This window comes from Hoplias malabaricus, chromosome 14, assembly GCF_029633855.1.
Source record: "Hoplias malabaricus isolate fHopMal1 chromosome 14, fHopMal1.hap1, whole genome shotgun sequence".
Taxonomy (NCBI): domain Eukaryota; kingdom Metazoa; phylum Chordata; class Actinopteri; order Characiformes; family Erythrinidae; genus Hoplias; species Hoplias malabaricus.
In genome coordinates, this window is record NC_089813.1 from 8241607 (window position 1) to 8268296 (window position 26690).

General features: G+C 44.3%; 2 protein-coding genes across 7 annotated transcripts in view; both read right to left on the reverse strand.

The window, feature by feature from the left end:
• The window catches only part of cabin1 (calcineurin binding protein 1), an 84046-nt gene extending 67961 nt beyond the window's left edge, over positions 1–16085 (reverse strand). For all 4 annotated transcript variants that reach the window (XM_066643611.1, XM_066643610.1, XM_066643609.1 and 1 more), the window contains exons 1-20: positions 15959–16085; positions 15259–15307; positions 15039–15134; positions 14225–14338; positions 14007–14141; positions 13578–13758; positions 11498–11627; positions 11210–11359; positions 10591–11027; positions 10339–10510; positions 9096–9229; positions 7262–7479; positions 7085–7157; positions 6747–6928; positions 5704–5841; positions 5379–5576; positions 4903–5145; positions 4629–4782; positions 1976–2088; positions 1299–1451 (exon numbers count right to left, since the gene is read on the reverse strand). In XM_066643611.1, coding sequence (XP_066499708.1) covers positions 1299–1451; positions 1976–2088; positions 4629–4782; positions 4903–5145; positions 5379–5576; positions 5704–5841; positions 6747–6928; positions 7085–7157; positions 7262–7479; positions 9096–9229; positions 10339–10510; positions 10591–11027; positions 11210–11359; positions 11498–11627; positions 13578–13758; positions 14007–14141; positions 14225–14338; positions 15039–15134; positions 15259–15261 — 3024 coding nt within the window. In that variant the 5' untranslated portion in view covers positions 15262–15307; positions 15959–16085. The remainder of the gene's footprint in view (positions 1–1298; positions 1452–1975; positions 2089–4628; positions 4783–4902; positions 5146–5378; positions 5577–5703; positions 5842–6746; positions 6929–7084; positions 7158–7261; positions 7480–9095; positions 9230–10338; positions 10511–10590; positions 11028–11209; positions 11360–11497; positions 11628–13577; positions 13759–14006; positions 14142–14224; positions 14339–15038; positions 15135–15258; positions 15308–15958) is intronic.
• A 454-nt stretch (positions 16086–16539) lies between these two features.
• Positions 16540–25115, reverse strand: cep78 (centrosomal protein 78). 3 transcript variants are annotated; one of them, XM_066643892.1, is made up of 16 exons: positions 24983–25115; positions 23933–24198; positions 23487–23656; positions 23324–23396; positions 23140–23243; positions 21653–21827; positions 21357–21470; positions 21198–21262; positions 20099–20216; positions 19881–19983; positions 19507–19549; positions 19254–19403; positions 18837–18914; positions 18589–18743; positions 17821–17953; positions 16540–17716 (listed from the first exon to the last, which is right to left on the reverse strand). In XM_066643892.1, the coding sequence occupies exons 2-16, from the start codon at positions 24183–24185 to the stop codon at positions 17291–17293; spliced, it is 2160 nt and encodes a 719-aa protein (XP_066499989.1). In that variant the 5' UTR covers positions 24186–24198; positions 24983–25115; the 3' UTR covers positions 16540–17290. The 3 variants fall into 3 exon arrangements, with proteins under 3 accessions (XP_066499989.1, XP_066499987.1, XP_066499990.1); XM_066643890.1 differs by lacking the exon at positions 24983–25115 and adding an exon at positions 24502–24839; XM_066643893.1 differs by lacking the exon at positions 24983–25115 and adding an exon at positions 24502–24838 and having other exon boundaries at positions 20099–20189.
• Positions 25116–26690: the final 1575 nt, after the last annotated feature.

Consider the following 26690-nt stretch of genomic DNA (forward strand, 5'->3'; position numbering starts at 1 on the left):
GATTGGTATCGGGGCCGATCGCAGCTTTATTTTACTGATCTGTATCGGCTTTATTGAGCTCGATCTTAAGTCCAATCCTCTGTTTCCTCTGGGCAGCTCACACTCCCTCCTCCTCCTCCTCCTCCTCCTCGAGCCAATTGTGACCAATGTGAACATTCCCTCCAACACTGGTGTTTCTAAAATGTAGCACGCTTTGTAAATGTTGTTGTGATCTGACTCTGGTGGCCACTGTAGTCGGACGCCTCCACTTCCTCTATCCGTCATTTCAAATTAAAAGCCCTCTGCAGAGTTTTCATAAAAGTCTGAAATGGCTGGAGTGAGCAGAACTGTGGTATTTCTTTGTTGTGACTATGAATAATAAGCTACTCAAGCACTTCAAAGTTTCAAAACTACTCGCTATAAAACGTACTATTTTTACTACTGCAATGCTGCACTAGGCGGACTGTCTGTGAGGAGTGTGGTGTGTTCTCCCTGTGTACGCGTGGGTTTCCTCCGGGTGACTGTCTGTGAGGAGTGTGGTGTGTTCTCCCTGTGTACGCGTGGGTTTCCTCCGGGTGACTGTCTGTGAGGAGTGTGGTGTGTTCTCCCTGTGTACGCGTGGGTTTCCTCCGGGTGACTGTCTGTGAGGAGTGTGGTATGTTCTCCCTGTGTCTGTGTGGGTTTCCTCCGGGTGCTCTGGTTTCCTCCCACGGTCCAAAAACACATATTGGTAGGTGGATGTGTGACTCCAAAGTGTCCGTAGGTGTGAGTGTGTGAGTGAATGTGTGAGTGTGTGTCGCCCCGTGAAGGACTGGTGCCCCCTCCGGGGTGTGTTCCCGCCTTGCGCACTGCGATTCCTGGTAGGCTCTGGACCCACCGTGACCCTAAACTGGATAAGGGTTACAGACAATGAATGAATGAATGAGTTTCAGTCAGATTATAAATATCATGAAGCTTAATACACTAATGCGTTCTCACCCACATCTGAATGTGCTGTGTTGGTCAGACAGCTGTAAGCCAAGCTGCCCGATCTAAGTGGCCCTTGCTTGACCCTCAGAGTATTTTGAGCAAGAGCCTACACTGTTATGAGGACCCATTTGTGGACTTTTTTGGCACTGGGCACTAGTCAATACCAGTCGAAGCACCTATGCTTACAGCAGGGCAAGTGTTTGCTAAAATCTTCCACCTGCATCAATACAGTATGTATAGAGATGGGTTAGAGAAAGAGAAACCCCCGGAAGGTGTCTTAAAGATCTGAAAAACCCAGGTTCTGCTGAGTGCTGGTATACCTCTGTGCTTTTGACAGGCAGTGTCTTTACCTGTGGTGCAGAGTGCTCCTCCAGGTAGCGTGCTTTACTTTTCTTGCTGGGGTAGGAGTAAAGACAGTAGAAACACTGCTCCAGTGCAGTCTCCATCTCCTCTTTATACCGCAGACTCTCTCCTTCAGCAAGCTTCTGCTTCAACACACGCACCTGACATACACACAATGACAGACAAAGTTATGTTTTTGTATTCTGCCAGTATGTGGGGTCTCATACAGCCCATAAACATAAACGTGTGTGTACAGGTGTGGTTACTCTTAAGGAGAGAACTACAGGAAGCAAACTTAAATACAGTCCTTAATTCTTTACATTTTACGACATGATTTCTGTTTATTTACATGAACTGTAACGCAAACTGCTTTTGCCTTTTCAGTGTAAATAACAAAACATGTAACTTCCTGTGTCTCACAGCAAATTCTTTTAACTTCCTGTCTAACTTAATATGACGAAGTTATACGAGTAGATCCTGGATCTATTGGCCCGTCTGGATGACATGTTGACAGTGTAAATGGCAGGTAGTGTTGTCAAACTATGTCAAAAAAATGAAAAGGTTTTGCTTGGACAGTGACAATATTTACTTCAGCAAATGCTTTCAAACTAGAGTGCAATGATCCAGGTGCAGACTGGAGTGTGATGGTGGTTCTGAAAGGAATACGATAAGTGTGTTTGCTCACAAAGAATTTGAGCAGAGCTCCGTCAGAGTTGCAGCACCAGGAACGGCGACCCAAATATTCATGAGCAGTGGTCAACAGCATCAGAGAGGAGGGCATCAGGGGAGGGTCATCATCTACAACACACACAGATAAGACAAGATTAAAGAAAATAAACGGTGCTGTGAAAATACTACTGCCAGATATGGGTAGTTTGTGCATGTACCTAAATAAATACAAGTCATTTTTAATTACAAACATGTAGCAAACTATCCATCCACTATCTGTAACCGCTTATCCAATTCAGGGTCACGGTGGGTCCAGAGCCTACCTGGAATAATTGGGAGCAAGGCGGGAACACACCCTGGAGGGGGCGCCAGTCCTTTACGGGGCAACACACACACACACTCAAACTCTCATACCTATGGTCACTTTTGAGTCGCTAATCAACCTACCAACTGGTCACTTTTTTGGACTGTGGGAGGAAGCACCCGGAGACAGGGAGAACACACTCCTCACAGACAGTCACCCAGAGGAAACACACGCGGACACAGGGAGAACACACCAACTCCTCACAGACAGTCACCCGGAGCGGGAATCGAACCCACAACCTCCAGGTCCCAGGAGCTGTGTGACTGCGACACTACCTGCTGTGCCACCATGCCACCAAACTATCTTTTTTATTATTATTATTACATTTTTCTATGAAACAGTCACTCAACTAAGACAAAGAATTAAAATGCTGTGTTGTCCCTGAATGAAACGGTTTATGCACCATGGAGTGGGTCCCCAAAATCAAGGCAGCCATGTTTACAAGAGGTTTAGTCCACAAACTTTGACACATGCAGGCCACTAGAGGTCAGTTAAATTTTCTCTTTTATAGCAGTAAAATAATTGAGTGCTTAAAGCAATATTTTTACTTTCTATATTAATAAAGAAAACTATTTTTAACTTTTAAACTTAGAAACTAATATTTTTGGATTCAATTTCAAACTCATCAATTTCTCCCCATCTCTGGCCATAGTGAATACATCACATAAAAACCCTCATGAACCAGAATGCATGACTCTTCTGTGTTGGGGCTGAGTAGGTAGGTGCAGAAGCAGAATTCAGGTGCTTTAGTCCACATCTTTTCAGTTTCACAACTAGAGCGTGGGTGTGTGGTTAAATATTCAAAAGATCGCTAGGTTTTGTCCGGTAGGAAAGAAACCTCAGGCAGCATATTAGGTAAACAAAGTCAGTCTGCTGAACGATGCACACGATTTGCCAGCGCATTACAACTAGGGCAAATTAGCAATTGGCTTGAGGCGTGCATTTTGGAATGAGCAGACCGCAAAAAGTGTGACAGTAAAGAAAACCACACGCTGTATGCATTGCTAAAACAAAAGTAGGAACCTTCGAGAACCTGCTTCTTCAAATATGATCAGAAGTAGTGTGTGCTGATATGGCAAAACTTTACAATTTGTCCAACACAATTTCATTATGCACATATACGTTACATAAGAGAGCCTGTTTCAGGGTTTTAATACTCTGTATTTTGTAGTTTACAGATACTAATTCAAATTGGCGCACATAAAAAACAATTATTTATAATTTTATTACATTTTAAAGTTTTATTTCATATAACTAATTTTATTTATTTTATAATTATTCATTCATTCATTATCTGTAACCACTTATCCAGTTCAGGGTCACGGTGGGTCCAGAGCCTACCTGGAATCATTGGGCACAAGGCAGGAATACACCCTGGAGGGGGCACCAGTCCATCACAGGGCAACACTCACACCTACGGACACGTTTGAGTCACCAATCCACCTACCAACGTATGTTTTTGGACTGTGGGAGGAAACCGGAGCACACAGAGGAAACCCACGCAGACACAGGGAGAACACACCACACTCCTCACAGACAGTCATCCGGAGGAAACCCACGCAGACACAGGGAGAACACACCACACTCCTCACAGACAGTCACCATTCATGTAGTGCTATCATTTTCTCTGGATCAGTCTCAAAAATAGCTTCTTACCCCAATGAAGCCCTTAACATAGGCCTTGAAATAACTGATTCTATGAGCCAAAGGTGAAGAAAATGTTTAATATAAAGCCCCACATCTTCTTACCTAACATTTAGTTTCATAACCTATGCAGTGAACAATGTAAGGTCTTCAGAACCAATTGGGATTCAGCCTCTGATGAAGGAAAACAAATACCAGCTTGAAAACGTTACGTTTTCGGCCACTGATATTCTACACTGGTGTAGTTAGAGGTTTCTGAAGTACTGACTGAATATCCACAATATACACACTATATATAATACTAATAATAGAGTGAGTCAAAAGACTCAGGACACCCTTTTATTTCCCACTAAATGGTAAAATGACAAAACTGGATACCCCAGCAAGTAATGAGTGAGGAGCTCTTAGGCTATGTCCGGAACACAGCCGCCATCTTAAAAGCCGCAATATTGGATCAAGAGCAAGTTTTTCCAATGGGAATATGGTCATGCAGCATATCAAAGAAGACCACAGTTTTTGTGGAAATTGATTGCCGCAATCAGATTTGCAACATCTGTTGTGGTTCAAAAGTTATCATTGCATGGTGTACCTACTGAACCAAAACAGAAGAAGCAGGGTAGAGGGAGGTCTAAACGAAGAGAGGATGATCAACCTAACATACCATCATCATCTTCATCAGCGAGGTGCTGGCGGAGCCCGCAGTCAAACTCATCCTCGTCTTGCTTCAGCAGGTGGTACAGCAAAATCCAGGGCAACATGGAGGAGAAATGAGGCTCCTTGGGGTCATCGGGAAGCACCATGCTGCAGTCTATGAGCTACAGACATGAGGAACACCCACAAAGAAAAAAAATGACTTCCCCTAATTAGGCTAAACTTTGCAAACAAGCACAGAAATGTAACAGACGTGCTGAGAGGTTAGGCCGTTATGAGCTGACCTGTATGAGGTTGTTGGCGAGGCGAGGCATGTTGGTGGTCTGTGGTGTACTGTTGAGGAGCTGCGGCTGCTCAGTGATGCACTGCTCTACCCCACGAAGCATGGCTGTTATTGTGGCCACCCACTCCTCCTTGGCAGGGGGGCTGCTGGGTAATGCAGTGTTCAGCTGCTGTATGGCCTCGTTCAGTGCCACCTCTGTGCTCTGCAAACACTGTGCGTAGTCCTTCATTCGCAGCAAGGAGCTCTGGGGAACGAAGAAGGGACAAACACCTGTTTCAATACTTAGTGAGTTATTTACCGAGTACCATTAACAGAGGTGGAAAGGACTGTTGTTTTAATGCTTCATGTGTACAAAGAAGCCTATGTAGTGAATAGAGAGCAAGGGAGCACACTAGGTACTGAGACACACCCAAAGACATTGAACATTATGATCTGTAACAGATGCTTTGTGTGTGTGTATGTGTGTGTGTGTACTACCTGCAGCAGCAGCAGCTGTGCTGGTCTCTCAGGAGCAGAGTTGATGTACTCTAGTGGTTTCGAGCGAGCTGAGCTGGGGCCACAGCTCAGCGTGGGTTGGAGCAATCTAAACACCGAGTTGTAGTCTCCACTCTCAAACAGCCTCTGAATCTCCTCCAGTGACTGACACCTCTCCAGAGACTTCAGCTTCTTTTCAATCTAACACAGAATAAGAACACGGTTCCGTGGGAAATGTAGGCATCCCAATTTCATAAACAAACAAAATGCTTTAAAAATGGTGAAATAATATACACTGTTTTTGTAATTAAATTAATTTCTAAATTACCTCCTCTACAGAAATAGCCGAGTCCATGCAGAGGTTGGGAAGGTTGATGGAGAGTTTTTCTCCTTCACTGCTTTGGAACTGGCTTTTCAGTAGCCCTACACACACATCATAGCCCTCAAGAGCTTCATCCATATCGCCCTACAACAAAGCACAAACACAACATTCATATCATCTGTTGATTGGATATAGACATACCGTAGCACCACATCCTAGTTCAAATCCTACTCTAAAAGTACAGTAGAATATTACAGGTTGGTCTTTAAAGATGTGATGTGACTGTGATGTTTCCAGGTGGTGCAGCAGGTAGGTGTCGCAGTCACACAGCTTCAGGGGCCTGGAGGATGTGGGTTCGATTCCCGCTCCGGGTGACTGTCTGTGAGGAGTGTGGTGTGTTCTCCCTGTGTCTGCGTGGGTTTCCTCCGGGTGACTGTCTGTGAGGAGTGTGGCGTGTTCTCCCTGTGTCTGCGTGGGTTTCCTCTGGGTGACTGTCTGTGAGGAGTGTGGCGTGTTCTCTCTGTGTCTGCGTGGGTTTCCTCCGGGTGACTGTCTGTGAGGAGTGTGGTGTGTTCTCCCTGTGTCCGCGTGGGTTTCCTCCGGGTGACTGTGAGGAGTGTGGTGTGTTCTCCCTGTGTCCGCGTGGGTTTCCTCCGGGTGACTGTCTGTGAGGAGTGTGGTGTGTTCTCCCTGTGTCCGCGTGGGTTTCCTCCGGGTGACTGTCTGTGAGGAGTTGGTGTGTTCTCTCCGTGTCTCCGGTTTCCTCCCACAGTCCAAAAACACACGTTGGTAGGTGGATTGACGACTCAAAAGTGTCCGTAGGTGTGAGTGAATGTGTGAGTTGCCCTCTGAAGGTCTGGCGCCCCCTCCAGGGTGTATTCCCGCCTTGTGTCCAATGATTCCAGGTAGGCCCCGGACCCACCGCGACCCTGAACTGGATAAGCGCTTACAGATAATGAATGAATGAATGAATGTGATGTTTCCCTAACTACCCAGTTCTTATATGTTACCTCACAGACAAACGTTACGGACGCTGATGGAGCTGGTACCTGAAAAGCAAGATGCCGAGCTTTGAGCCAGTGGACTCTGACAGCGAAGGAAAGCCAGTCTCTCTCAAACACATCCCTCTGCGAGGAGGCCATGGTCAGAAAGAACAGGTCTGTCTGGAATCGGGACTCCTGGCTGTCCAGTCCTCCGTGATCACCTCCGGACCCTGTCTTCCTCTGAGACACTGAGTGAAAAAAGGTGCCGATAGCATGCCATTAAAATCAATTACTGAATAGTTCTGAAGAGTTGCTCTGATAATTCAAATAAACAAAAACGAACTAACTAATGAACGAAGCCAAACCCAGTGGACAAAGTGAAATTCCAGTGTGAGAGAACTTACTGTTCTTTCCCTTACTGAGACAGCACTGCTCCAGCTGCAGCTCCATACAGGACAGACTCATCATCATCATTTCCTGTCACACAAATTAGGACAAAAAAAACACATTCATGCAAATCTCAGAGAGGTTTAACAGCCATAAATGTAACACATAATAAACAACATTTTTCACTGCATTACCTTGATGTGCTGCTTGTTGGAATCTCTCAGTAGAGGATTGGGAAGCCCAGCGCTGTGTTTCCTCCAGCAGTGATAAATGTCCAACACCACTCCACACAGACCTGGGGGCCACTCTTCCAGGAATTTCTGCCCCATCACCTTCAGATAGCGCAGGAGAAGCTCCAGGATACCACCATTCTGCACGTTAGCCATCAAGAAGGAGTGCACCTCGGCATGCTCTGGAGATAGACACAATTAACAAGAACAATTCTTTAAACTGAAGAAGTCCAGAGGCACACACATCTGTCCCCAAATTGCTTACTGAAATAAAAGTCTTAAAAGGGTCCTTCATCGTTTACACCATGCCCAATGCGATGTGGTGTGTTCTCTCTGTGTCTGCGTGGGTTTCCTCAAGGTGACTGTCTGTGAGGAGTGTGGTGTGTTCTCTCTGTGTCTGCGTGGGTTTCCTCCGGGTGACTGTCTGTGAGGAGTGTGGTGTGTTCTCTCTGTGTCTGCGTGGGTTTCCTCAAGGTGACTGTCTGTGAGGAGTGTGGTGTGTTCTCTCTGTGTCTGCGTGGGTTTCCTCCGGGTGACTGTCTGTGAGGAGTGTGGTGTGTTTTCTCTGTGTCTGCATGGGTTTCCTCCGGGTGCTCTGGTTTCCTCCCACAGTCCAAAAACACACGTTGGTAGGTGGATTGGCGACTCAAAAATTTCCATAGGTGTGAGTGAATGTGTGTGTGATGCCCTGTGAAAGACTGGCGCCCCCTCCAGTGTGTATTCCTGCCTTGCGCCCAATGATTCCAGGTAGGCTCTGGACCCACCGCGACCCTGAACTGGATAAGGGTTACAGATAATGAATGAATGAATGAAAGAATGAATTGCTGCCCCATTTCTTTTATGTCAGAGTAACACTGGGCAATGCTCTTATTCATTGTAACATCCCAGACTGGAATCTGGATCAAATTCCAGATTATAAACATTTATTTCAGAATATATTTCTGAAAGCAATATATGAGTACCTATATTTGGCTGGAGGAGTACAAAGCCCCCAGCATTAAGACCTATTCACACAGAGTCCGAATTTCTAATTTCTGGAAGAAACGTGTGTATTAATGTTGTCTTTCACACAGAGTAAGAAACTGACAGACTGTAACGCAGCCAGAACTCCACTGTCATCGTTGTAGACCAAACAAATGAGCATCAAAACAGCAGCAGAACAGCTCGTCTTGTCTGAAGCCGAACCCAAGCAGCACACTGACTATAAAAATGCAGAGGTTAAAGAAAACATTAGCTTTTTAATGAGACAAGCAACACGCAGAAGCAGAGCCTCAAACTCCCTCACTGACCTATGGAAATACCCTCGGAACAGCTCGTTATACAGCTTTAGATCTTGAATGAGCTGCTGGAACTTTGTGTTGTTGTCCATTCGGTAGAGCGGGGTGAACCAAGTGCGCGTCTGTCTTTTAGTTGCAGTGTTAAAGGAAATGATACATTCATCATCACTGCTCCCGCTACTCAAGGAATCAATTTATTCATCCTCTTCCAGAGCCATTTTCCGAATTTACACCAAATACATTTTTAAATACCCTGTTGGATATGATGTGAAGGTTCCACTACATTTAAGACTCTATGTGACTATGCCCTTAGGCTGTTGAGCTATGGAACAGCATTCTCTGGAGTAATAGACCTGCAATAAGTGGTGTTACACTCAGCAAAGGGGCTAAACTCTCTAGTAACAGCCTTGACAGACATATACAACACAGAATATTTCATTAGAAACAACATAAACAGGTCCATTTTAGATACGCATTAACAGTTTCTCAGAACAGTCAAGCACCAGCCTTCGTTCTCGTACCCGTTTCCACAGAGCTGATGTAGTCAGAGAGGTTGGAGCCGGTGCCCTGGTTCAGCTGGGAGGCAGGTTTGGTGTCACACTGTTCCATGTTACTGAGGCTTTCTTCATCTTCATCTGCATTAAACTTCTTCAGCCTGGAACAAAGCATAAAATCAGACCTCTGCAATCAGAATTATTCACGCCAAACATCAACAGGTGAATGTTTTACCTTCATCATTAGAAGCACTGTTGTTATCAGTTTTGTTTTTGCAATATCAAATTTTTTCTATTTTGAAAGAAAATATGCCGGCAATGTGAAATATTTAATGAGACCAACAGCTGCACCTTTTCTTTTCCCAGGTAACTAGACCTCAGAGTCAGCTGTAGAGTCACTAATGGCCTGAGCTCATTGTTACTTAGACATAACTAATCAGAAGCAGAGATGCACGATGAAATTGGAATTATATCGATAGCAGGCCGATACTCTGATTTTGGTGATATTTTAAACTCATAATTGCTGATCCAAGGTGGCACGGTGGCGCAGCAGGTAGTGTCGCAGTCACAAAGCTCCGGGGACCTGGAGGTTCCCCGCTCCGGGTGACTGTCTGTGAGGAGTGTGGTGTGTTCTCCCTGTGTCTGCGTGGGTTTCCTCCGGGTGACTGTCTGTGAGGAGTGTGGCATGTTCTCCCTGTGTCTGCGTGGGTTTCCTCCGGGTGACTGTCTGTGAGGAGTGTGGCGTGTTCTCTCTGTGTCTGCGTGGGTTTCCTCCGGGTGACTGTCCGTGAGGAGTGTGGTGTGTTCTCTCTGTGTCTGCGTGGGTTTCCTCCGGGTGACTGTCTGTGAGGAGTGTGGTGTGTTCTCCCTGTGTCTGCGTGGGTTTCCTCTGGGTGACTGTCTGTGAGGAGTGTGGTGTGTTCTCCCTGTGTCTGCATGGGTTTCCTCCGGGTGACTGTCTGTGAGGAGTGTGGTGTGTTCTCCCTGTGTCCGCATGGGTTTATTGATTTTAATAATCAATATTTTTAAACTAACTTCAAAATTGAGTGCAATAAACTGACAGCAGCACCCTCCGCTTAAATGTCAGCTAATGAGGGATGCTATAAACATAAAGCAAGTGTTTAAAATTGATATGACATTGTGATATATAACGATACTGAATTTTTCATCCAGCCCTATTCCAGTGTATCTTATCTTTCTGTATTTTATGAAAGTGTATATCTGCAGTATAATATCAGCATCAGCCTAGACTTCCTATATCAGTGCATACCGAGAAGGCAGGAATTTAAGAAGCAGCTCCTGAAAGTCGATCTTCTCCTCCTTTTTGCATTTAGTGTTGCGGACTCGTGCTGAGCGTCTCTTGGCTGTTTCAGCGCAGTCCTCCACCGCTCTCTTCCTCTTGGGGGCTTTCTTGGTTTTATCACTCAGAGCTGGGTCAAGCACTGCAAAGGAAATATATTATCAGTTAACATGTGCATCAGTACACACAAACACACACACTAAAGTGATAGTCCATACAAACCACAAGGGGGCGCTGTAGAAGCACCAGCAGGAACAGCAACAGCAGTAGCTCCATTCACAGTAGCAGGAATAGTCACTGTAGCAACATTGGTAATGTCCATGTTGCTCTGGCTGTTAGTAAACAGTCCTGGGCCAGTGGTTTGCAGCTGGATGGGGGGCTCGAAGGGTGTGGGCAGGCTGGAGCTGGGGCTGCTGGAGCATGGAGGGGGAAGCTCAGGTAGTGGAGCAGGGGTAGCAAGTTGAGGGGGTTCAGAGGCTGGAGCAGTAGGTGTAGCTGTGGATGTAGTAACTGGGACTGCAATGGGACACATCTGGATGAGGCACTCCGGGTCCCGGTACATGGACAGGTCAATCCTGCGGCCAAAGTCGGGCCGGGGGACCAAGCACTCGTTTTGGTGTTTATACATGGCCAGGAAACTCTCCCCTACACTCTTCCATCTAAGGGAAGATAAGGCAACAATAGAACATTAAGATACTTAATGATACACTGGTACTGAACGTTTGAGACAGGCCCCGGGTTCAACTGCTACAGGACAAGGCTAGAGAATGGTAGCTGACCACATGGCTTTTGATAGATCAAAAACATTCACAACATCGATCTGTCAAACTCAGTCACTCACGTGAAGCGTTTGATGGGCTCCACCAGCTGAAGTTCAGGCCGAGGATTTGGGGTTAGTTTGGCCTGTCTCTGTCTCCTCAGCTCCAGCGCTTCCTCCACAATACTGTGAGCTTCCTCCTTATCGATCTCACCATGACACACCATCATATCTCTGTGGACATGACACATATAAACAAACACACACAGCTTAATAAAGACAGTCTTTGTTAACAGTATGGATGGAGAACTATAATTATCAGCCTTGATTGACACTTGCACTCTGCAGGTGTTGAGCTGAGCAGGGGCGTACATTTTAGTGAACATCCTTATGGAGTCTCGTCTGAGACAAGGCTGCTCTTCAAATATCTTCTCCTTAAATACTCGACCTTTAGTGTACCCTATGTCCTTCTCCAGAGCCTTGCAGATGAAGTAAAGGCAAGCTGCCAAAAAAGAAATAAACATATATATTTTTTAAAAAAGCAGACAATGAAGCATGTGGAATTCCAAAGGGCTATACAAACATACATACAGCTATAATTATACCACAGTTAGTTTTGACCCTGCAATGTGCTTGGCTGAGAGACGTTCCAGGAGTGACAATATTACACTATAATGGCACTCTGACTGAAGCTCTTCAGGTATTACCCCACAAAATACACGTAACCTAGCAACGACCCCAGTGTTTACACAACAGCGCTGCCTTGAACAGAGTAAATCGTTATAGATTCTTTATCTTAAAACCTAATTATAAACGTTGATAACAAACTGTGGTATAATAGCAACGATACACTCGAAGTTGGTGCACTACGACTGCAACACACCAGTGCCAATATCTTATGTTATAGCGCTCCCTCTCATGTATTATTGCTTAATTATAAAACAGTGGTGTGCAGCTCAAAAACGTATTAAAAATTAGAAAGAATGTTGCAAGGAAAATGAGCGAAACAGCTACAAAAACTACTTTCAAAACAAATCTGCAGCAGCATAAGAAGTTTAATGCAGAGCTAAATACTAAGGGCATATACACATATATTTATAAAGCCAGTTTGTGTGTTTTTGTGTATATTAGGTGTACAAATATGTTTAACACTTTTTCATGTAACATATAATTATAATTCAAACTACAGATATTCTCTCGCTGTTTTGTCATTTTATCAGAACTGTTATGTAGTATTTTATCCATCCATCCATTATCTGTAACCGCTTATCCAGTTCAGGGTCACGGTGAATCCTTGGGCGCAAGGCAGGAATACACCCTGGAGGGGGCACCAGTCCTTCACAGGGCAACACACACACTCACACATTCACACCTACGGACCCTTTTGAGTCGCCAATCCACCTAGCAACGTGTATTTTTGGACTGTGGGAGGAAACCTACGCAGAAACAGGGAGAACACACCACACTCCTCACAGACAGTCACCCTGAGGAAACCCACGCAGACACAGGGAGAACACACCACACTCCTCACAGACAGTCACCTGGAGGAAACCCACGCAGACACAGGGAGAACACACCACACTCCTCACAGACAGTCACCTGGAGGAAACCCACGCAGACACAGGGAGAACACACCACACTCCTCACAGACAGTCACCTGGAGGAAACCCACGCAGACACAGGGAGAACACACCACACTCCTCACAGACAGTCACCCTGAGGAAACCCACGCAGACACAGGGAGAACACACCACACTCCTCACAGACAGTCACCCTGAGGAAACCCACGGAGTCACAGGGAGAACACACCACACTACTCACAGACAGTCACCCGGAGGAAACCCACACAGACACGGGGAGAACACACCACACTCCTCAGAGACAGTCACCCTGAGGAAACCCACGCAGACACAGGGAGAACACACCACACTCCTCACAGATAGTCACCCGGAGGAAACCCACGCAGTCACAGGGAGAACACACCACACTCCTCACAGACAGTCACCCGGAGGAAACCCACGCAGACACAGGGAGAACACACTACACTCCTCACAGACGGTCACCCGGAGGAAACCCACGCAGTCACAGGGAGAACACACCACACTCCTCACAGACGGTCACCCGGAGGAAACCCACAGAGACACAGGGAGAACACACCACACTCACAGACAGTCACCCGGAGCGGGACTCAAACCCACAACCTCCAGGCCCCTGGAGCTGTGTGACTGCGACACTACCTGCTGCACCACCGTGCCACCCTGTAGTATTTTATATGACAACTCATTTTATTCAACAAAGTATTGTATTGTAATATTGTATCCAAAATGTTCATGGGAGTTTTGAATCTTTACATAATCTTTAGTTTTGTGGTTTTACAAGAATTTTCAAAACATCACAGTACGTGTCCATGTCGTAATGTTATATCTGTGGCATATCAACCACCTCTACTTACAGCTGTAGTCGCTGAGCGTGTACAGGACCGTGATGAGACTGTCTAGACAAGGCCAGTGGTCAGGATTACAGCGTAGTCCCACTTCAAAGGCATGACGAGCCAGAGGGATGCTCACTCTCTTCAGAGCTACCTGACCCAGCTTATACCACATGTTCACATCCGTGGAGTCCAGCATGACAGCCTGCATATACACAGAACCAAACAGATTGTCCATCGTTGGTTCAGCTATTAATGCATTTTCATTCTCAGCATCACATGGTCTCCTCCCATTCTTCAGCTAGGCCTCCCACAGTAACATGAATCTACCAGGCTAAGAGGGTGCTCAGCACGCTTGGAGGAGAGCATTAACCTCTCAGTGCTGTTGTGCCAGTTATGTTCAACATATCTAGGCTACAGTTTTATCCTGACGTCTGATCTGTGAGACTTCACCTCCACATAGAAGTTCATGGCTGTGTCCAGGTCGTCCCTGAGCACGGCGAGGCTGGCGAGGTTTTTGTACGTAGAGTATTTCAACATTAGCCCCGGATGTTTCAGGCCAACTTTCTCATCTTCTGACACCACAGCCTGGCACCAAGAGAGAAGAAGAGATGTTAGAAACAGCACCTAATGTAAGAGTCAGAGTCCCATTCTGAGGCCCGTGTTTGTACCTCCTTAAGCAGCGGCGTCTTGAGGAGCTCGTGATAGGCTCTGGCCGACTCCTCAAACTTGTCATGCTTCTGCAGGTCAAGAGCTCTGTGGTACAAGGCAAACGCCTCAGCCTCCTGCAACACAACAATGACATTCGAAAGGGGGTGGGAGATAAAGAGGATCATGTGACTTATAGAAAGAACCCAATTTTATCTGACAGTAACATATGCAGTAGATGAGCCAGTTTCCTATCCTCCTCCAAAAGTTACACAGTGCAGTTTCTGCAGTGCTGAGCCTGGATTAGAAACAGCAACTGTGGCCTAATGGTTTGAGAAGTGGTCTTAGGACTAGAAAGTTGCCAGTTTGAGCCTCTCAACCGGCAGCAAAATTAGGGGTGAGCTGACTGAATGAACACTGCTGTCTCCTCCCTCAACATTCACAGCTGAGGTGCCCCAGATAGCAATGAATGTATTGCTCAAATGTGGCACATCAGCTGTTTTCTTAAATGCTCACATTGGGCCTTGAACAATGGTGTTGACTCTGGGTGAGTCCGCTTTATATGGACCAGACGAGCCTGGCTCATGATATTTGGTTCGTATCACATTTGTAACGGAACCGTAAGTGAGGCCCAAATTAGGCCCAAATGTGTCTGCTATCGGTGGCACTTGAGCAAGGCACCTAACCCCCAACTGCAGAAAGTTTGTGGGGTTCACTGCCCCTAGTGCACTAGTGTGTGTACAGAGGCGTTAAGTGCAGATACACCATTATGTTCTACGTTATCTGGTGCTGTTTTTGTCTACAGCAGGTAAACCGAACCTCTGCTCCCAAACTCACCTGGGCTTCCTTCGTCTGACTTGGTTTTGTGCTCCTGAAGTGATCCTCATGCTCATCTGCAGCCTGAGAGGCTGCGTTAAGAGCAGCTATTCGAATCTACCAGAATAAGAGAGGGTATTTTATAAACAGTGTATTTGCACAACCTGTGGGCTGCCATACATTTATACCCATATACCACTGTCTGCGATATAGCTAGAAAAAAGAGAACACAGTTTCTTACCATGTTTTTTATAAGTTGACCATCACCAGCAACTGATTATAATGAAAACCTTAAAGAAAACACAAGGTATGAAAGGATTAGTTCAGTTAGAATGTGGCTAAATCAATCCCCAGAAGCTGGTCACTTTGAATAGCGAATGAATCACTTTTGATATCGCCCACTGTTGACAAATGACAGACCATTAAAGTGGGACCCCACGGACCAGCATCCCCACAGTTTTCCTCCAATGTGTAGTTTAATATCTTACTAGAAAAATAGGCCCCTGGATTCTATCAGCAATGAACTATAATAATAAATAAACAGAGTATTACAGTCTGTACTAAATTGTATAAACCGTTGTTACTGAACTATTCACTTGCACTTTAAAATCAGAGCATATAGATTAATATTTAAGGTAGTATTACCGAATTAGAAGCAGAAATTCTACCATACAAGAGGAGCTGACCCGCTTCTACCTGAAGACCAAAGATTTCAACGTATCGACACAGACTCTTTGTTTACAGTTTCATTCACTCACTCACTCAGTCACCCACTCGAACTGTCCGTTCCACCTTAAAAGGGGCAGCCGTTACAAAGGTTGCAGGACTCCCGAATATTACGGCTGTCTCATTTTAAGGAGGAACGCGAAAGCGCCGAATAAAATAGGTCAATTTATTACTCACTTTTTAAAATACTGTTATAAAAACTAATTTAACGTTACCCTTTAAAACGCTGCAGCTCTCCTGGATAAACCAGCTTCATAAATACTTCCTAGTCATTCTGGCTGCAGAATTACTGCTATTTATAAAGAATTAATTTTATTAAGTCATTGTTTGAGGCAGCTCAAAGATGCAAGTTGTGCAGGAAAGCGCAGCTGCAAGTACAAGGTAGCCAACATTCTTGAATATGATTGGCTAACAACATACAGGCGCGGCAGACACCAGCCAATGGGATTTGGAGTTACTCGTGCTTCGCTGTTACTATAAGGGTACCGGTTAAATAGTAGTTCATTCTAAGGGTACATACCAAACCGCCCCTTGCTCCCTACATAGTGCACTGTGTAGGTCAAGAAATAACGATTACGGCACTCAAACTGTAAATTATATACCGAACATTAGAGCTAGTTCTATTAAACTATAACCTGTATGACTGCATATCTATCATTTAGGGCACCGTTTTAGTGTAGGAGCTATTGTTTCCCCAAGTAATTTAGTGCAGAACGGAGCCATTTGAAACATAGGGAAGACAATAATCACTGTGAACGTCACATCCATTTATTCTGATTCAGAATTGATTCATCCACTTAGAAAGCTTTAATTTCACAGCATTAACAGATAACAGTGGGTTCATAACATATAAAACTGATACGATCGACATCTAATTCTTGTTTTCTGTTAAAAATACAACATAAAATAATCAATAAAATTAAAAACTGAGTCAAATTCCTGCACTTTTCTAGTTATCCTGAGATCATTGTTTCCCAGAGGTTTACTTTGAGTGGTTGACTTGGGATGACCATTTTCAAACCTTTCAGTATCCCTTAAGTAAACTGGGTCTTATTGATTGCAATATATGTTAATGCAGACTTATTTATTTATCTATCTAAACACTCCTTAAAACCTTAAAGTGGGTGGGCTGTACGCTGAATGGGTCGATATGTGTAAATGCATAGCTTTCCATGACATCCCAAAAAAAAAAAAATTCTATTGTCATTTTTCAATTCAAACTCCAATTTTCAATTTCAATTTCTAAGGAAACTGCAAATTGTCTAATTTAAACAAATACACCCACATTTCTGTATCAAATTTAAGCCTATGTCTAGACTACAGTGACTTTTAAATGAAGACCAGTATCATGATAGTAGAGAGAAATGGTGAAAGTTACAGTAACAAAGGTCTCTGAAAATAAAATCTAAAAATGTGTATTCACTTAAGAAAAGACAAACATAAATCTTGTTGTTTTCAGAAAAACATCTTATTCATATAAAAAAAAAAATTAAAGCATTGGCACTTAGCATTAGAGTCCTAAACAAAGTCCAGGATCAAGGCAGGGTTTAGAGCCCAGCCAAACCAGCAGCACTGCTCTGGCTCTGAAACCTAGAGACACTGGAGGACCTAGAGCTCAAAGCAGGAGAGACTTTCCCTTCAGAGAAGTCATCCGTGTAAGAATTAGAGAGTTTACTGTGTATGCTAACGTTGATGCTACTGGCTGAACTTTCAGACTTGGAGCCTCCATCGCCCCGGCCTTTTTCAGAGCTGGACAGCCTGTGGAGACTTGTCTGGATTGGGGAGATGCTCCGTGGCTGTTCTGATGGAGTGTGGTGGTCCAGTGGAGCAGGAGGAGAGGTGGAGTGGATGGCGGTGATGAGGGGCACCTCCTGTGGGGACTGAATACGAGGCGAGTTCTTGGAGGGTGCAGAAGCTCTAGACGAATATCTGCTTGACTGATGTCTTGATGCTCTTTGAAGGTTGTCTGTTGTCTGAGGAGAACATAAAGCCTAGTTTTATGATAATAACATTAATCTATGCATGATATTTCAGTGAAAAAATGATCTTATGTGGTTCATTAGTGAATGTCACTTACAGCTACGCCATCCTTCCACTGTTCATTGCTCTGATCTCCCTGACCCCTCCTCTCTGTGGAGCAGAGTTGAGGATGACCTACAACCCCAAAGTCTGACTGCTCAATGCCAGCCATGGATGCTAACTGACCCAGCCTAGAAATAATATAAACATGAGTTAATATGAACACCACATTGACCCATAAGAGCCCAGTCTCAGTTCACCTTAAAGCCGAACTATGAGAAATATAAAACAGGCCAAACTCTTGCCATATTCTGTAATTCATTCATTATCTGTAACCCTTATCCAATTCAGGGTCGCGGGGGGTCCAGAGCCTACCTGGAATCATTGGGCGCAAGGCGGGAATACACCCTGGAGGGGGCACCAGTCCTTCACAGGGCAACACAGACACACTCACACACCTTCATTCACACACTTACACCTACGGACACTTTTGAGTCGCCAATCCACCTACCAACGTGTGTTTTTGGACTGTGGGAGGAAACCGGAGCACCCGGAGGAAACCCACGCGGACACAGGGAGAACACACCACACTCCTCACAGACAGTCACCTGGAGCGGGAATCGAACCCACAACCTCCAGGCCCCTGGAGCTGTTTGACTGCGACACTACCTGCATATTCTGTAATTATTTTTGGGTTATCCCAATGTAACATAAACATCACAAGAAACGCTGTGTAGGGAACTTTGCAGAACACAAATGTCAACATGGGCTCTGATGGACTACATGTAACTGTAAACTTTACAGTTAACTAGAACATTTTTAATACCCTGCATCTTTGAGAAGATCAAGGAACGCATGGAACTTGTGAAAAGAAGACTCTATGCTTTCCAGCACTTGTTCATCCTCCAGCACAGAGTGGGTGACATGGGCTTCGGAAAGAGACTGATTCAAACTGCGCAGACGACTGTTCTCCAACTCCAGCTTAAAAAAACAAGAACGAGATGTTTGAAAAATTAGGTCTAGGAATTCAAAGCCAACATTAAATAGCCCTAAAGGCATTACTGATCCCTTTACCTCCACCAGGCGAGAATTGGCTTTCTGTCTTGCGTTTCTCTCCTCCGTGAGCCTGAGCTTGCATTCCTCCAGCTCCACCTATATGCGATATAAAGGAACTGCAATTTTTATCATCAAAGTTTGCAAATTCTGTACACTTATTATTATTACTAAGTAGGTTCACTACAGAATATCTAATCCACCCAGACAACCAGATATAACTCTGCTATTATAATGTAACACAGAATCCATGGAGAATATGACAGACAGTTATTTTACCAGTGTGTTGTATGAACATGCAGTGGTGTGAATCGAGTATATCACATTACTAAACACACTGGAACAGGCCCAGCTTAGCGAAGCAGTGAAAGCTCCCTGAGATTTTCTAAACACTTCTAATGAGTTCAGAAGACAATCCGAATGCTGCTCCACCACTACCTGTAGGCGCTTGTTTTCTGACTGGAGCCGTCTGAATTTGAGGCTGCCGATGTTTGCCTGAGGGCTCGGTGCACTTTGTGACCCGATCTCCTTTTCCTCTAAATCTGATTCGCTCTCTGAATCCAGAGTGACTCGGATAGTGGAGGCATTCTGAAAGGGTCAGCATGAAGTAAACCTTTTATTCCCAGAGAATTTCAAACCACAAATTAAAACACGGTTAGCTACATTTAGCCTTAGGGTATAAAACAAGTACCTGAAAACTTTGATCAGTTGTAACTGCTCCTTGTGGAAGACCCCTAAACAAGAGAGAGACACAAGTTACTTACTTTATATAAGAAGCCTTAAAAAAATGTTCTGCCTTAAATGTTACAACTCTATAGGTTAGAAATATTTCACTGATAGATTGATATTACATTCCGTCAAACACAGGCTTCCTCCACTATAAATGAGGACAATCCACCACTTCTTTTTGAACCATGGCTAAAGAAATGCCACTAAACTAAACTTGAACTGCACACTTAAAACCGGAATCAGACCCCTGGTGCTGGTTAGAATGAGCAGAAGGAGGAGGTGGGGGCTACCCGGAAGAAACCTGTGAGTTTCTTATCATCAGAATGCGACTCTGACCTCTGAAATCTGGATCGTGCTGCAGTTCGCCATGGGATGTATCCAGTAGATCCAGGGCGAGGAGGCTTCCACCCACATGTTGCATAAGACCCCCGTCTAGACCCTGTAACAGATACATGTGAAATCTTAATACACAGCAGCCAAGAAACTGAAGTGCCCAGAAGTTTTATCATAGATTAAAAGTTATAATAATATTTATATGGAAATGGCATTTATACCAGTTTTGTGGGAAGCTTTCCCTGTGTTTCTCCTCATCATCTGCCCTGTGTGATCATGTCCATCCTTAGCTGATGGCTTCAGCCAAAGATACTGAAACATAGGCCCAGCAATAAACGTCTGTGGTTCAGAATCCAATTTCAAAATTACAAAAACAAAAAATGGTAGCAATGTAATAACGTTCATTTATACTGTCACAAAAGTGCTGCATATGATCATTCATTTATTCATTCATTATCTGTAAGCGCTTATCCAGTTCAGGGTCGCGGTGGGTCCAGAGCCTACCTGGAATCACTGGGCACAAGGCGGGAACACACCCTGGAGGGGGTGCCAGTCCTTCACAGGGCAACACAGGCACACACACACACACACTCACACCTACGGACACATTTGAGTCGCCGATCCACCTACCAACGTGTGTTTTTGGACTGTGGGAGGAACCAGAGCACCTGGAGGAAACCCACACGAACACAGGGAGAACACACCACACTCCTTACAGACAGTCACCCAGAGGAAACCCACGCAGACACAGGGAGAACACACCACACTCCTTACAGACAGTCACCCGGAGGAAACCCACGCAGACACAGAGAGAACACACCACACTCCTCACAGTCACCCGGAGGAAACCCCACGCAGACACAGGGAGAACACAACACACTCCTCACAGACAGTCACCCGGAGGAAACCCACGCAGACACAGGGAGAACACACCACACTCCTCACAGACAGTCATCCCGGAGGAAACCCAGGCAGACACAGGGAGAACACACCACACTTCTCACAGACAGTCACCCGGAGGAAACCCATGCAGACACAAGGAGAACACACCACACTCCTCACAGACAGTCACCTGGAGGAAACCCACGCAGACACAGGGAGAACACACCACACTCCTCACAGACAGTCACCCGGAGCGGGAATCGTACGCCCCTGGAGCTGTGTGACTGCGACACCTACCTGCTGCGCCACCGTGCCGCCCTGCACATGATCTATTTCAATAAATATATTTTTAACTGGACTTTTGTCAAAACACTACATCATATGGCATGAACAGAGCTATAACACGTGTTCATTTTCAGGTGAAAGTCTGTGTGTTACCTGCGAGTCCTGGCCTTTAGTGTTCATAAGCACTTTTTTTATAACATTCTTCACCAATTCATTATCTGAGAAATAGATAAACGATAAAGAATGATGATTATTTAAGCCCAAGCCCATTCTCTTCAAGTATACATGGGTGCTCTGAAAAATATCACTAACCCACTAGAGGGTTCCTCCTGATGTCCAGTACACACACAGTGGAGTTGGAGAGGAGCATCGTTTCCAAAACTTTTGCTCCTTCATTAGAGATGCCACACCGCTGGAGGTCCACCGCTACAACACCAACAAAATCAATGTAATAACACACAGTACCATGTTTAAAATAGGCTTAGCACAGAATCTCTGACACCCTCTAGTTGCAAGTTTCCAGTAAAATGATCAACTGCTCCTTTAATTAATTCATTCATTTGTGGAGGTATGTTCACACGCCAGTTAAAAAGCTACATGTTCCTTACCTTTGACCCACAGGTCCTCTGCAAGCTCCTCAGCAAGTGCGGTCACACCTTTGTCCCCAATGAGAATGTTGTCATTGAGCGTGATCCTGCGAAGCCCACCCATTGCCTCAAACTCCGCCTTTCTGTATCGTAAAGACTCCGCCCATGCCGTGCTGTGCCTCCTCACTGCTTGATGCTACTCAAAACAAGCCAGTGACATATATGGAAATAATACGGATCATTGTCCTGGTTTCTTTCACTCATTCACTTCTCTATACAGCCTCTATATAATTAGATATAGGATTTCTTTATCAGCAAATCACAGAATGGTGGACAGTGGCATCAGCAAAAGCCAGCAATGTACTCTGTTTGCAACAGAAAATAAAAACAGTGGGGGAAAATAATTTTTTTTTAATCTGTCAAAACACAAAAGCCTGCTTCATTCTCTGCACCATTTTATAGCACTTTTACCACAAAACACTGACATAATGTTCAGAAGAAAAGTATGAATATAAGTGGACAGCAGCTTTAAAGGCTAAGCACCAGCTCTATGAAAGTGTCAAACAAATAAAAACAGTGAAATTTGAGTTTCTAACTTGTGTTTATTGATAGTCAGAAAACAAGTTATCCCCCCCAACGGTGTTGGGAAACTCTAATAGGCGTCTTGCCTGTGACGTAGATGGTGGACAACAACTCTAGAAGCTGCACTTAATTTAATGCAAAATGAGGAAAAGGTGTGTTGTTTTTGGCTGCAATCATTCAATGTACAGTGGGACATCTGTGAACAAATGGCCCAAAGATCCCAAAATATCCAGAAAATGGACTAAATTTGTCCACTTTAAACGGGCACTTTGGAAAGGACCATCCGCTCACTCCGTTATCTGTAGCTCATTTCACTGGCGGATTTCCAACAATATGGGCATGTAAGGACACCAACGAAAGGTGTTCAAGAGCCTCTGTAACATGGAGGTAAACAGGGTAAGGACACTCACTTCGCCTGTTTTAGTTGGTGTTAGTTAACGTTAGCTTGACTCGCTAAACTCGGTGTCTCAGATTATACTCGGCTACGTAGCTGCATTACGGAGGTTTATAGTGTCGGATGAATTCGAGTTCGACTTCGATCACATTTACAAGAATAACGGTACCTCTACATTTGAGTTTAGCTTATTGCTAGGCTATTGTCATGAATAATGTTGGTTATTTAGCTAGATACTGTCATAACAGTGAGTCATAACGGTGTTTTACCGCGGCGTTGTTCAGCTGTTGTCCACCAGTGACGTCACGGTTGCGTTCAAGAATTTCCGTAGCGAGCTCGGGTTTTTCCGTCAATTTAATAAAAATTGTCAGTTTTAAAGCAAATTAAGCTGCTATTTTCATTTTAATTCATACTTATATCTGTCAGTAACTACAATAGTGTGAAATAGTCATGGAGGTCCATTAAGTGGTGCTTAGCCTTTAACTGTTGGTTGTAGGCCTGAAAGAGACCTGAAAGACACAGACCATCTTACCTTGATGATGTTTGCCATATGCTCTGCCCCTTGCCAGGTGATATTACAAGAAGTGAAATCCACTGTCCTGATTGTTGAGGAGTATTTAACACTCTGACAGATGACTGAAAGCATACAGAGGCATCACATAAGCCACATCTAAACCAAAAACATCATTTGATGAAAAAGTTCTTAACTTGCTTACTTTCTAGTCCATCGTCTCCGATTGGACAATGCGCCAGAGACAGATGCTCTAATGAGACACTCTTCGACAAACCCTGAACAGAGAACAGAACCCAAAGATGAAGCTCTAGATACAAACATCACATTCATTCACAACCCAGGTGCTTTATGGTGCCTTTCCTCACCTTTGTGAGAATGTTGAGGTCTCTCTCTCTTAACGGGAGCCCATGGAGCTGGATGGTCTTCAGACTGGGTGAAACAGAGAGGCATTTCTGGATGGCTTTGCAAAGCTGAAGGGTCATATTTTTGGAATGGATCGCAGGGGTCTTCTTTCTGCTGGTGGACCTAGAAGAAGCTAGAAAGATTGGAACAATAAGCAGTCTCATTTTGAATATACCTTCCCCCCCATTTAAATTGTCTGAGAGGACACCTTAGGCCAAAACTATGGTAAACAATGTCATGTATTAGGCATATTCACAAACATTTCAGGTACTGGAGCTTTGAGAAGACAACCACCTCAACTGTTTATGTAGGACTTTTGAGGAAAAGTCACATTAAAAAAACATTACTGATCAATTTTATCCAGGATAAAGACCTGATACATTATGAACCTGTGTCCAGACTGACCCACCCTGTGAGCCCAGAGTTTTGAGGTAGCAGCTTCTGATGGTCACATTTCGTAGCTGCTTGTTGATGGCCAGTGATGACAGTATAGGTGCCCAGTCGTAGAGGCTGATGATATCTCCGTTGAAGTCCAGCACCATTTGATCGAGGTTTAATTTCACTGCGGTCACTGGAACCGAGCCTTGGGCAGCACACGCTGAATCATAACAAGCGGCGAAGTCCAGAGCTGCTCGGCGCTTCAGTTGAGCAGAGGACAGCATCTTCTTACATTCACTTGAGAAGGAAAAACAAGGGTTAAATTGGATTATTAAAATGTCCTGTTCCACCTTAAAATCTTATAGCAGCTGACATTACAATCTGGCGCTTTGGAGAAAAAACTATGCAGAAACTGGCTTCTCAAACGGACTTTTCTTACAAGTCGCCCTTAACTTATTAATTCCACCTTAAACGGCGCTGCGCTTACTGTAGTTAACTACAGGGTACCGGAACGTAACCATGGTAATCCTGCGCCATTTAAGGTGGAATGGCATAGACGAAGAAGAAGCCACCGGGAACTTCTAGCTTTTAAATTCTTACCTTATTTGTTGGATAACGATATGGTCCAGCTAGACAGATATTTCGTTAAAAAGAAAGAACACGGCTCCACAATTGAAATTAACGCTGCTGTATACAGCAAAAGCAGTTAGCCTGTTGCTATCCAGTTAAAGGCAGCGTTAACGTACTACACAACACTCTAAGCTTCAAACCTAAATCTAAGCGAGCTAGGAAGATGAAAATACCACCAGTTAAAATTAAATAAATATTTTAAGAGCTGTACTGGAGCTATAATGTCGCAATGAACCACAGTGCTGTCCGTGTTTGTTGTCTGTTTCCCCACCAACCGCCCCTCGGGAAAATTACACTGGTGTAATTTAAATGTAGCTGTGACCCGCGGCTGCTGTTTAAAAACTCAACCCCTGGTTCTTCTGTGAACTGCAGTGGGGCACAGTAACACATACCGCCGACTAGCGGACACACACACACGGACACACACACACACACACACACACACACTTACACTTTTGTTTATGTTATTATTGTGTCAAATGGGGAAATTACCCACACTTCCATTAATTTCATGGAGTAACCCCCCATGCACCCCCACCCCATCCATAAGGAGTAAGGAGGCTGCTGTTTGCCCAACCTTCGCCCTAACCTTAATCCTTGAACTTCATTCTAAAATTTAACAGATAAATATTAAATGCTAATCCCACACTATCCATTATTTTCTCCTTCTACCTGGAATCTACCTGGAATCATTGGGTGCAAGGCAGGAACACACCCTGGCAACCGTCCATCACAGGGCATCACACACATATACCTATGGACACATTTGCATAGCAAATCCCTCTATCAACATGTGTGTTTGAACTGTGGGTAGAAACTGAAGCACCTAGAGGAGACCCACACAGACACAGGGAAAACACACCAAACTTCTCACAGACAGTGGCCCAAGCCAAGGATTGAACTCAGAACCCTGGACCTTTGAGGTGTTTGGCAAAAAAATAAAAAATAAATATTAATTAATTCATTCATTCATTCATTCATTCATTATCTGTAAGCGCTTATCCAATTCAGTGTCGCGGTGGGTCCAGAGCCTACCTGGAATCATTGGGCGCAAGTCGGGAATACACCCTGGAGAGGGCGCCAGTCCTTCACAGGGCAACTCAGACACACTCACACATACGGACACTTTTGAGTCGCCAATCCACCTACCAACGTGTGTTTTTGGACTATGGGAGGAAACCGGAGCACCCGGAGGAAACCCACACGGACACGGGGAGAACACACCAACTCCTCACAGACATTCACCCGGAGCAGGAATCGAACCCACAACCTCCAAGTCCCTGGAGCTGTGTGACTGCGACACTACCTGCTGCGCCACGTGCCACTGTTAAATAAATAAATAAATAAATAAATAAATAAATAAATAAATAAAAAAAACAATAAAATAAAAAATATATATATATTGCCATGTTGCTGCCTTGTTTACATTATTCAGTGTATAAACAGATAAACAGCTGTGAACTCTTCATCGTCATGTGTTACCCTGATCATTTAATTGACAATGGACATGAAAATGCAATCCAGATTACATTTTCAAACACTCTTAATGTAGCACTCCTACATTTTTTCATTACTTAAATATAGAGGGTTTCACTATTGCAGGCATACTCTGGGAGCATCAAATCTGCAGGCTATGCTTATTTAAACTGTAGAACCCATTACTTTTAGAGTCTCAGCATCTGCTCTAATAGTGTGAACAGTGTTTTCCCCTAATGCTGTTACACAGATAGGCTAATAGAGAATGTAGGCATGGGCCTAAGCTCTTAGAGTAGATAGTGTAGGTGGCATGACTGTGGTCAAATCTGTTAGCACAGTTTGCTAAACTGAGAGTACACTCATTTGAATTCAAAGATGAAATTACGTTCCTACATTGAAATTACATTATATTTTAAATTTGAAACTGATACGCTACTATTGTGTTTTGACCAAGAGTGTATTTCTATTTTTGACAAGGTAGTCTTTTTTTATATAATCCTTTGAGCAGTTGAGTTCATACAATACAACCTGACAATAAAGTCTGTTTGTAGAATTTTTTGTGGTAGTGTAATTTAAAAATGTAATGTAATCTGAAAATGAGCAGTTTATATTTATGGGACAAATTTGGCAACATTTAATAACAGATTAATAGTGCTGCTCTAAAATCACTTCAAATAAAAATT

What these genes read in the sequence shown, in the direction of transcription:
- cep78 (XM_066643892.1), bottom strand. Translation starts at nt 24,185, where the DNA reads ATGCTGTCCTCTGCTCAACTGAAGCGCCGAGCAGCTCTGGACTTCGCC. An exon ending in AGAGGACCTGTGGGTCAAAG is followed by an intron (nt 21,471 to 21,652) that starts GTAAGGAACATG and finishes TTGGTGTTGTAG; the next exon opens with CGGTGGACCTCCAGCGGTGT. An exon ending in CTAAAGGCCAGGACTCGCAG is followed by an intron (nt 20,217 to 21,197) that starts GTAACACACAGA and finishes TCTGAACCACAG; the next exon opens with ACGTTTATTGCTGGGCCTAT.